The sequence below is a fragment of the Protopterus annectens genome, chromosome 10.part0 (genome assembly GCF_019279795.1).
Source record: "Protopterus annectens isolate FY-2018-M chromosome 10.part0, PAN1.0, whole genome shotgun sequence".
NCBI classification, from domain to species: Eukaryota; Metazoa; Chordata; order Ceratodontiformes; family Protopteridae; genus Protopterus; species Protopterus annectens.
This window is the reverse complement of record NC_056744.1, coordinates 961,080,645-961,093,109: the sequence shown is the minus strand read 5'-3', so window position 1 is coordinate 961,093,109 and position 12,465 is coordinate 961,080,645. Positions and strand designations below refer to the sequence as shown.

Genomic DNA, 12,465 nt, shown 5'->3' with positions numbered 1-12,465 from the left:
AAATCTTGGCTATATCTTTACAGCAAAACTATTATGAAAATGACTGTTGTATCTCAAGTCAAAGTTTTAAAGAAACTAGAAGAGAAAGGTAAAACCGTGCATAATGTGCTGCAAACATTTCATCATCCTATCCCTAAATTCTGCATAAAGTTTTCAACTAAATACTGGGCCTTCTACCACAAGCAGACATAGAAAGTAGAATAGACTGCAAAAAACTCTGAATATCATACAATACAACAGTAACTAGGGCAACAATGATGTATCTGTGACAGGCATGCCCTTTGTTAATAATCTGTGATGGTGCATCACATTATGTAGTCCACCCTGTTCCTGTATTTAATTCCCTGGGAGAAATACTTACCCATTTTAAAATTCAGTTGTTTCAAATTACAGCAGATAAATAAGTATATGGAGCAGTGTCAACAGGGTACATCATAGAGTTCTGTGCATCTCCAACTCCAATACCAAGTCCAAATGCTCTAACAGATCAGAGTACCTGGCTTCGGCTTTAATCCAGAAACAGCTATCAGTCATCCTACATTTGTCAAGAAGGGGTAGTCAGTCTTCTTAATGCCAGAAAATAATAGCCAGTGGAGGCCTTTTTTCGATTTTAAGAACTTAAACTAGTTCATCAAAGCAAAAAGGTCAATATGCTGACACTACAAACATGTTTCTGTACAGAAGCAGGACATTTTTAAGGAAATGGAGACGTAGGCTGCTTACCTGAACATCTCCATTCATAAAACCTAGATGCATGTTTTCAGGTTTCCTATAGAATACTCCCATAATCAATTCACCTCTATTACATCCAATTTTCTATTACATCCAGGACGTTCATGAAATATCAAGCTCCGTATGTTTGCATATCTACTTCAGATCAGTCCTTACCTGGGTAACAACCTGAATGAAGCCATTTCACTTGTGAGCTTGCATCATGCATTTAAGTAAATGTTGGTACTTCCATAGTATGGAAATCTCTTTTGGCAAGGAAAGGTTGAATCTAGCTCTTTTCCAGAAAAAGAGATTCCTAGTGGCAATTTTGGATATGAAATCTATTATGACAGTCTTTCCTCGGAACAGGGTGCAGGATGATGGAATTTCCTTAACATTTCAATACAGGAAACATTTTTCAGCAATGGCATTTCTCAAAATTGTGGCTAGATGAACTGTTCTAAATGTGAGATTACATAAATGAGAAAGCTTCATTGATACCTCAAAAAGAAAAAGCAAGTCACAACTGGAAAGTGTCCTTCTAGAAGAAACAAAAATGATAAAAGCATTCCATTTGTGATACAACCAGATTATTCTGAACCAAGGAATGTCCTTTTGTTTCTGATTATAGACCAGAAATTCATTGCTGTCTCAATGTCCTATGTACAGGGAGCACATCTTCAGGACCTGAAAATGGAAGGTGTTCGGTCCCTGAAAATCTGACTGTTATTCATTTTGAATAAAATCCATGAAGACACAAATCATGTAATAGCAAGCAGGTTTTATTTTGCCTCACTTAACAGTCTCTATCCATAAAGAATCACCATAGGGTGATATCTCAAGGAAATCTTGGCCATCCACCCAGCTTTGACAGGTTTCAAGTCAGCCTTAAGAAGAAGAACTACTCTTGTGGCAACATGGGTTAAGTGTTGGACTAAAGAGCAGATGGTCCTGGGTTCTAATCGTCTTAAGGATTGGATGGATAACTGTAAATTCACCCTGAGGGTTCCACCTGTGTCCCTCTTGGACAGGGGCAATAGGTGCTGATCATGGAAATAAGAGTAGAACTTGGCTAGGCTTGTAAGGGCCCTAGGGGCATTAGCCTAATAACTTCCTATGATCCTATATATTTTTTTTGGATTATTACAAACACAACAGTAATGTGGTGCAGCAACCACTGTAGGTTAACAAGCTACAATGCTACACTTAGCTAGATTGCTTGAGCCTCTGCTACCAGTGAAACTATGAACATGTAATTTTATATTTAGCTTAATCAACTGCAGCAGGTACCTAGATGTCCTTGGCCATACCCATGAAGGTGGCAGTACCACTGTGTTAGGAAGAAAGTTGTGGGGAATGGGATAATTCTTTCAGTCTTCTGGTAATTGTTTATGTGTGTGTGTGTGTGTGTGTGTGTGTGTGTGTGTGTGTGTGTGTGTGTGTGTGTGTGTGTGTGTGTGTGTAAAATAATAATGTGTGAAAAGCATGTGCCATGAGTAAGGGGCACTAGAAGACACTGTTGCTCACAGAGAGAGAGAGAGTGGAGTGGTGAGAAAGTGGCCTGAGATGATAGACCAAAGACTCTGCTGTGTAAGTGACCTGTGTGCAGTCAAATATTGGAATTGACAGATCACTTCAGCCTACTACCAATGAAAATATGAAGGTATATAATTTCTACTTGGCTTAACCAAGAGCAACAAGTAGTCAGAGGGCCTTGCTGAAATGCCAGGAAAAAACTGCTGTGATTTTGAAATGAAATAATTCTGACAGCTCTCCTTGGGAATGGTATGTGTGTGTGTGTGTGTGTGTGTGTGTGTGTGTGTGTGTGTGTGTGTGTGTGTGTGTGTGTGTGTGTGTGTGTGTGTGTGTTTAAAAATAACTTGTAAGAAAAGCAGTTACTGTGGGTACAGGGGAGTGGAAGACAATGTGGTTCAAAGAGTGGTCAGTGAAAAAGGAGTGTGGGGTGCAAGGCTAAAGACTCAGCTCTGCAGGTGGCCAGTCTGCTGTCTATTTTGGGTTTGGGTGTTGAAGCTCTTATCCAGGATACCAGTGTGTATTCTATTTATGTTGTCTGGGCCAAGCTGCATTTTGTGAATCCATTACTGAATGAGCTTTGTGTGGACTTTCTTTCAAATCCTATCTGTGCCACTTGTTCTCACATGGACATTCACAGACAATTCAGGAAATTACATTGAACAGACTAACCCACTAAAAATGTTTGACCAGCAGTTATATTTTCTATTTAATGAAAGCAGATATTCCAGTCACTGAAAATATATCCTTTTGAAGTGACTGGCTAATTGTATTATTTTATGTCATGACAAATGCAACAGATTTTTTTGACTGGGAGGACATAACTCAGTCCACCAAGCCAACAGCTACCACAGCAATACCTATTTCAAAAACGAGTCTGCCTAGAGTATTTGTGAAGCTGCTGCTTCTCTTCCCTTATTCTCTAAGCATTACAAATTGGATGTAAGTCTAGAGGTAAATCAGGATTTTCTTTCAGTCCTGCAGTGCATTATGTAAAGCATCTATCCGTTTATGGGACCTGAGGTTACAGTTTATTACTCTTCCAGTTGTATAATGATTACCTGCAGTAGTGACCTTTATAATGGACACAGTATAGCTCTGTGAGTATATTTGATGTTCAGATAATAGGATCATTGTTCCAGGATATGCAGCCTTCATTCCTACAGCCTGCAGATTAGGAACATGGTGGTTCTTAGACATAGACCTGGTATGAGGAGTTCCATCCTCGTTAACAACAAAAGTTTATCAGGCATTAGGGCAGCTCAGCACACAAAACTTTCACAAGCTGTCTCAGTCCCTTCCCCATTCCAAGAATCACTGTAGTGCCATTTATTTCCAAACCTCTATTGCCATTCTCATTTAGCAATCCATCCCTTTTCCAACTTAGGTGGATTATTCTACTTTTTTCTCCATCAAGCTGTCTTCCTTTTGATGTCTCACCTGAGCTATTCATGGCTGGACTTTTGCTTTCTGGTTGTTTTGAACAGTCTATCATTATTGTTGCAGGAATACAATCCCACCCAAGAAAAGCATGATCAGTGCTTGCTCTGCCCAGGAACAGTGCTTGTTCTGCTCAGGAAAAAAAGCACAATATTAACATATATAGCATCTATAGAAGTTTTAATTTGAACACCCTGAGGATCAAGAAAAATCAAATAAGATTTATATTTAAAAAATAGTTTTTAGCTGAAAATACAGGAAAATCATTCATATCCAATGAACCAAAGCAATCTATTCATCGTGGATACTTTGAGGGCCCCCAAAAGTCAGAGCTACACAAGCTGCCCCCCTGATCTGTTCAAGCTTAGCCTTCTCCAGTATCTAAGTCTGCTTCTCAGACGATGGATAAAAAGTGTACAAAAAAATCACAACAAATTGTTGAATCAAAGTCTCCTATTAAACTACTGACTAAATCTCAGTGTTTAAGTTGTCTTGCTGACAAAGTTCTCTGTCAAATATTAAATCCTAAGCTTGCTTCTATTTATTCTGTTGATGGATGTCGTGCTGAGGGCAAGGTTAATAGGTTCATAGGTAGGTACTAGGCTATCGGCCCGAGGGCCTCCGTAAGCCTAGCCAACAAGGTTCCCTGGCTTATGCCACCCAAGAAAGTTATTTACTGCTGCCCCTTACCCAACATGTTGTTATAGGATAGAGGTGGCTCAGCTTGTTTTTTTTTCTCTCCAAGAGTAGCTTGTCAATGCTCTCCTCATCAGTTCTCCTATCCCCACCACCAGTTTTGAAACTGCTGGCATTAACTCTTATGGTACTGATGTCAAGGTAAGTGACACTTATAGTTTCAAAGTTGACAATACCTTTGTAGATATTGTATAAGCTGATGTCAGTGGTTTTGCTATCAAGTCTGCCGTTTAGGTCAGTGATCCTCCTGGACACTCTTTTGTTTTTATGGTACTACAACATATGTCTAGGAATATTAGGGGAGGTGATATTAATAACAAAATGGAATATGAAGAATTAAAATGGATTATTAAACTGAAGGCCAATAGGGGTTTTGGATTAAATGGCAATATTCCTTTAAAGCCAGTACTGAGAATGCGTAACTTGTAACTTGTATCATTGAGAAAAGGTAATTAATTGATGTATTTAAGGACTTAGTACTTTGAAGTCTTTATGTTTTGAAGAAGTACTTGAGGCTTGAAGTGCTCACTGAATAAAACTTTTATATTTAGCCTGTCAGTCGTGGTGATTTATCTTCATTTTTTCCTGACTATGGCTCATTTAATCAACAGTCAAAAGACTGACTGCATCATACTGACACTGCAAAGTGATGACACAGTAGAACTATCTAAGCACAAAATACTGATAGAATAGAAGTTATATTAAGGAAGGTGTATGTCCTGTCCCCACTACTATGTGACCTTGAAGTTGGTATACATAATTAGAGGGGGTGTGGGCATTGCAGGGGGGCTTACCCCCTATAAAACATTGGCAAAATGTGGTTCAGTTTTGTCAGATTTTTTTTTTGATGGTTTTCTTGAGGTTGAATGTTGTCACATTTCTCAATGTTTTTGCAGGACCCCTTTACCCCACACCCCCCTGCGAATTATATCTACCAACTCTGATGTTGCACAATGGTGAGAAAAGCATAAACCCTTCCCTACTATAACTTCCATCCTGTCAGTTTTTTTTTTTTGTTTTGGTATTTTGCAGTTTAGATTTTTTGCAGTTTTGCTCTAGTTTAGACATGCAGTCAGCCTTTTCACTATTGATTTAAATTATGTTTCTACTTCTCTTGGCACTGTCTAAAACACCTTTCAGAAACTAAACTGGAATCTCAATCATGGCTCTTAAATAATTACTGTTAGTTCTTGCAGATGTAAGGATAAACTAGCATCATATCACTAGCTAGAAGAAACCGAACAGCACTTTTTCTCCTAAGCTGATTAATTTGTGCCTAGGGCACCCAACACCTTTTACCATGCAGTAGCTATAGCTTTGATAAGAAGTATTGCAAATCTCTTACTTCTTATCCTAATACTGGTTCTACAAAAGCAATTAGTACTTCTCAAGCCTTTTTCAAAAATGCAGCTCTGGATTATATTTGTGTAGCAGATAATTGGCCTTCCCTGGATACATTCTTATGGCACTATAAACTGTGCATGATATCTAGGTTCATGACTTTCTTCAGAGATACTGTTATAAATGGCATCTTTTCACCCATGATAATTAGCTTGTAACTCTTTCCAGCTATTTCTAACAGAAGACTTTCTCATATGACCAATGAAGTTATTTAGGATAGATAAATTTGAATGACTAGAGCCATCTTTGAAAACATGCCCACTTTCCTCCTTTCTCCACTTGTGCTGTAGGTCAAGAGACATAATGCTATAGATGATTATGATCGGGTCTCTGATAGTAACCAAAATTATTATATGTTTGAGGCATGGATGTCAACAAATCCTTGTCATTCATTTCAGAACATATAATGAAGGGTTATGATGGAGACCGGGCCATATTTATTTGTAGTGCATGGAGCTTTAGCTGCTCCATGTACTACTAGTTATAGAAGAAAAGAAAAAAGTACTAAATGTTTTGTTGGCTTTCAAAGCTATAAAGCACTTATCAAGCACTGTCATACTTGCAGATTAAAACATTTTATATCAGGAAAGAAAGTCAGGGGCAGATGAGTAGCATAGATAGCAAGCAGAAATGAAGCTGTTTTAAATTCTGCTGCTTTCGTTTGCTGGCCGCAACTGACAGGTCTTAGTGCGAGACTCAGTCTTAAGAATTGTTAAGCACAGCCCTAAATGCTGTCAATATCTGGTGTCACACTGCAGAAGGGCTTAACCAGTTTCTTTTTTCCCAATACTGGAGCATAATCATGGTGCTCCATGTGCTAATTTTTTTCTACATCTTCTGTCTGAAAAATGGATCTAGAGAAAAATGGCATTGTGCTGCTTTCTGGGATAAAAGGAAGTACTGAGGTAGTCTGTGAAAATGTTACGTACTAAGCTGTCTTAATGCATGAATGGACTTAGTCATGATGTTACCACGGTTAGACCTGCTTATTCGGACCTATGGTTTTGGTAAGTACATAACTTTTATTTGTATTTACATGACTTTCATTTTTGAATCACTGCTCTCCAATGAAGGGAGGTTCATTGTCTGAAAGGAAAGCAAGTGATAGTGTTGAGTGCTGTATGCCATTATGGATTTCTACCAAGTGATAATATGTTTTAGAATTTAATTTTACTTCTTATAAAGGTACAATAAAGAAAGTGTGATAATAACTTAGGTAGCCTGTGAAAGTGAAAGTGTTAAGTATTAGAGGTAATTGGAGTGCACCGAGGAGCAGAGTGTATGAATCCTTAGATATGAAACTCTGTGACTTTAAAGGTTGTCATGATTCAGGATTATGTTACATATAAAAGGTAGTTTGTGTTAATTCACTCTAAGTTGTGAATCAAGTGTGAATATAAGATATCCATTTGTTTTAAAGTTAAGCAGAAAATACCTGCTAAACCTCAACTGCAAATTATTGTCCAGGGCAGAACAGACTAAAATGTTACATATCTGCTAGCCTATTGAATAAATGTGGAACTGAGCAATGTTTTTTGTTTTTATTTCTCCTTACCCTAGGAGTGAAGATTATGGCAAACAATTTCAGTACAGCAGGGACAATGGAAGAGATCATGCAGACATTTTCCATGTTACAGACACTGATTCTAGTCAGGTACAGAATCCATACATCGTATTTAAGAAGCAAATGCTTTGAACTGTGCTTTTACTAGGAAATGTTCTGATGATGAGGATTATGCATCCTCATGCTGAGCTGAGAATCATTGGTGATTAGTCAGTTAATGCAAAAACATGCAAGCTTGACAGTTATTTTTTTATGATTATGATTAGCTGCCTAGCTGCCTAATTACAGTTGTAACCTTGCTATTAATTTAATTTCTTCTTCACACTGTTACTGTGGAAAGTATTCAAAATTCAGATGCATGTGAAATCATGAGTGTTTAATTAAACTTTTGATTTATTGTCTATATGAGGCATTAGGACTCCTTGGCAAATAAGACTTTGAGGCGGCCAGATACCAGTGTTTCCTATCACATAGCACTCAGCTCATCTCAATGCCATGTGTACTAATGGAGCTCGTCTACTGGGTCTTGGCTATGACCAAGATCAGAGATACAAATGATGATCCAAGGCTCTCAAGCATGTTAAAGCTGTTGGTTAATATGGAGTGTTACATCTGACTACCATAGGTATGTGGCAGTCATATGCCATAAGGCCACAAAAGATAAGTGAGATCTATCTCCTGGCTTACTGAGAACATCAGTGTCAATTACACTAGTAACAGTTAAAGAAATATTAATTAACTTATGGCGGTATCAGTGCATTGCATTTTAGCAGGGGCTTTGATAAAGGTGCACCACCATCTCTAGGTATGTTACTATTTAATTTTCCCACTTATTTCTGTACTGTAGTATGTCACACACATATTCTACATATTATTTACCTACCAGGCGTTAACAAAGGTGACACACAGAACAGGAGAGACCAGTCTACCTAGATGTAATGACAAATGAGTGCCTTGTGTTTTCTTGTAAATTATCTTTATAATTTGCTGATAGGTGTAAGACTTTACATTTTCTAATTTCTGGAAGTAAATCTTATGCTGTTTCTATCTGTGCCTCAGCAAGAATTGCATTTGTGGTAAAGGTTGAGATAGAATAGCCAAGGTGTTTGTTTTTCGAGGCCTTAGACCCCTATGGCTTTGAATGATTTGAGAGATATAGAGCTGATGATGTCATGGTACAGTCTATGACTGCTGCTTTGACTGTAGATATTGGTGGAACCAGTCTGCGGTTCACCCCATAAATGAATAGCTTAGTATGTGGCAATCAGTCTGCAGATCATTATCAGCCTAGCCAATAACACCTATTCAAAAGTCCCATCCAGCTTCAGGGAGGGGAGTACAAGACAGACTAGGGGAGAATATGAGGCTGCTCATCCAATTATCTAGGTTTACCTTGAAGGTGGCAAGAGTACTACGCTGTTTGACAGACAGTGGAAGTTGGTTCCTAAGGTGGGAGATACATTGTGATATGAATCTTTCATGCCAATGTGTCTTATTTTATCTGTTGTTGAAGGTTTAGTTTCTTTAATTTGGTATTTTTGGAACCATTTGTTTGGGGAGGAATAGGAGCTCAAAGGTTGCATCTTTTATGGCTTGAAAGGCTAGCCATTAATGCCCATAAAGGAGTTTGTAAGAAACTGAGTACAGAGAGGTGATTGCCAATCTACCTTGATAACTACAATTTTTGAGGTCACTGACATTTTTATTAGGGATCTTTGAAGTTTCTCATGCTGAGTGATATGTTTAGACATAAATATGCAAAAATGGCCTCAGTGGATCTGATGAGATACTGGTAAAGGGGAATTAAGACTTCTTTGGATTCAGAGGAAATGCCTTTGGAAATTAGATGAGCCAGCTAGAAGACTTTCTAAACCACTGTGGAGACATGATGGTTTAAAGATAAGGAATTATCGACAATAGTGCCTAGATCCCTTACAGCTCGCTCTGATTGGAAGGGCGTTGCATCTATATAGAAAGGGACAATGTTATATATTACATTTTTTCACATTTAATATCAGATCATTGTCCTTCCACCAGCTGTGAACATGGTTCAACCCATGCTGAAACAATTGTGAGCTAATGGAAGACTGAATATCAACACCCAGTTAATAGCCTTCTGCAACATAGATAACCATGGACCAGGATTATTGGCTTTGAAGGTCTGAGGAATAGGTGTCAAATAACAGAGGGGGGGCAACAATGAGCCCTGTGTTAGACCACTGGTATCTTTTTTTTTCAGAAATGGCATCTGTGAGCCAAACCGTATGTTCTTCAGACAACCAGTTAGCTGTCCACTGCATCACCTGTGAATGGCATTGATTATGCCACTGAGTTAACAGATTCACAGGTAACTAACTACCAGACAATGAATACAAACATTATTATAGGTTTATCCAATAAACTATATCCAAAACCTGGGTAACATTAGGTGTTATCCCTAACAGGTACTTTCCACCGAAGAGTCTGCTTCTTTCAGTGTTGCAAGTGTTATACCAACAGAAGAACATGCACACTGTCTATTGCATGTATACAAGGGGACTGTCTCTATACACAGAAGACACTTTGTGGCATGTGATGAGCTGAGCAGTGCCGATGATGATGATGGCATACTTGCAGTTTATACAGCCATTTTGTGGGAGAGTGTCTGTGCCCAGTAGCCCATGATTCCTGCACATGTGGAATTTGCTTTGAAGGGACATATACATGTAGTGGAGAGTTGACAAGAGGCTAAACTAGTCCAGATGTGCAAATATACTTTTGATGCTCAACTTATGAGCAGGAAACACACACAGGATCAACATCTCTCTTGCTAGTGTTATTCAACAGTTTATTGCCAGTAATGTTGCAGAAATTGCACGCGTGTGCATATCTTAGTGTGGGACTACCACAAAGTGGTGGCTCCCCTCTGTATACAGACAACCTACACTGCAGAGAAGACTACTCTTTTCAAGTGTACTGGAAGGCACCCAGGACTCTGTGAAAGGCTACTACAAATAGATAAACATCCTACTGCCACTGGCCTGTGATACGGGTATTGTTCAGTATTGACATGTTCATGGACAACTCTCTAAGACTACATGCAGCACTTCCATGAAACAGTCCATATCTCACAGGCATACATAGGCTACAGTATCAGCCTCCTTTGCCCTCATACATCATGTGGCAGTATACAGAACTGCACTATCATTGTTTGAACTCAGATCAAAGAGTACACATGGAGGTCATGGTGTCCACGAACATGTGGCAGGCAATTATGACATGTTCTGTGAGTGCCATGGGTTATGCCTCTGCTGCAGTGATGATAATGCCTTCTTGGTCTGAACCTTAACACAGCTGTGACATTGCTATGTTCACTTATATACGTTCTGCTCCTGCAGTTAACAAGATTTGAACTGCAGAGTACTTTTAATTCATGAGCACTGTATGATGCATAAAACATACTGCGACACCCGTGCTCTGGCCCAGCAATCAAGGAGCCTCAATCCTCATCACTAACACCAGAGAGGGCATCTCATATGAGAGGAAAGGATAACAAATACACACAGTAAAGTGCAATTTCCCTTAAGAGCACACAGAGATCACAGTCAGTCTGGGGCTGGTCACTCCCTTGCTCCCCAGGTCCCCAATAAGACTCCCCACTGGCACAGCTATAGGGTCCAGATCTCAGCCTAGCTGGGCAAGCTAAAATCTCCAGCACTCTCTCTCTCCAACCAGTGCTTCATGTCCCTGCCCAAGTAGCTGACACACACACACTTTGAGATAAGAGTTTACACAACCACAAAGACACTTCTGGGGAAGGCTAGCATAGGTTCTCCAGCTGTGCCCCTTTTACCCAGACTATACGGTAGTAATTACTGCCACCACCCAGCTAATACTTATCAGCTACTCAAAGGCCCTTAAACGGGTGTCCAATTATTACTGTGCAATATTAATATCCAATTGGTAGTATAGCCCATGGCTAAAGCTATTAGAGTGGTCTGGACAGTAAACTCTATAAATATGCAATGTAGAGCAATGTAGAGCAATCTAGAGCTTAACTTATCTCTACACAAACCAGCCACAGTTAAAAGGTTTTAAAATATTTAATAATAAATCATTAAAATCACAAGACAATACTTTCTACTATACAGTGCTAGTCGAAAGTTCAGTGATCACACAGAAATACTTAAAATAAATAAGTAGTACAGTTCTGACATCACAGAAAACACTTAGTCTAATCCTTTCTAATTTCTACCTACTTCTAGAAGAAAACACAGTTCTAACATACTACTTACATAAAGAGAGCATAAGGCAGTGCTGAGTTGGATAGTCAGGCAAACATGCTTAATAATCTCTGGTTCTCACTGCTTAAATTAAAACTCCAGTTCTGCTAAACATTACATCGTCTTTTACACCTTCCTGGTGTTCCCAGGCTGACAGAAACTGCATTTACATTCTTTTACACTTAGAGTAATAAAGGACATTCCACATGTAAATTCTGGTCATTAACTTTAGCCTTAAAACAATAGGCAGGAAGCCTTCATCTAGGCAGACTGGAGCTGACTTTAGATCAAAGGATCACAACATGCTTTTACTGGGTCAGTAGTGAGCACTGTTGCCACATTTTTTTAACAGCATTTTTTTCATTTAAGACAACAAGCATGTGATTCACGTTCATATTTACAAATGATAGAATTATCTATAAAATTCTATCTAGCTAGGCTGGCAGCCTTCAACCTTCTCTAACAGTCTTCACACATACCTCTCAACTTTCACTGATTTTCAAAGACATCTCTAATTTTGCTTCAGAACTGTGATTTGTCCTTTGTAAAAAATTGCTTTTCCACTGGACACATCACCTAACTCCCTCCTCACCTGTATCACGTCTACTTTGACCATCTTTTCTCATCTATTTCCCCTCTAATATTTCCTTCAAAAAACAATTCACACTTATTTTCCTGCTCAGTTAATAATATTTGCATATTGTTTCAATTGTTTATGGGATTCTGTATAATCTGTGATTTTTCCATGTTTGAGAATTTGTTCTGTTTTATTTTTTGTAAATTTCTTCACCTAAGCCATACCTGCATCTGTTGTGTTAACTGTACTAGCCCAGTAAATAATCAAACAAAATAAAAGTG

General features: G+C 38.7%; 1 protein-coding gene across 1 annotated transcript in view; it reads left to right on the top strand.

Moving 5' to 3' along the window:
• LOC122813417 (protein transport protein Sec16B-like) overlaps positions 1-12,465 on the top strand; it is a 1,253,021-nt gene that overhangs the window by 355,814 nt on the left and 884,742 nt on the right. The window contains exon 5 of the mRNA XM_044085733.1: positions 7,342-7,435. Within this exon, the coding sequence (XP_043941668.1) occupies positions 7,342-7,435 (94 nt within the window). The remainder of the gene's footprint in view (positions 1-7,341; positions 7,436-12,465) is intronic.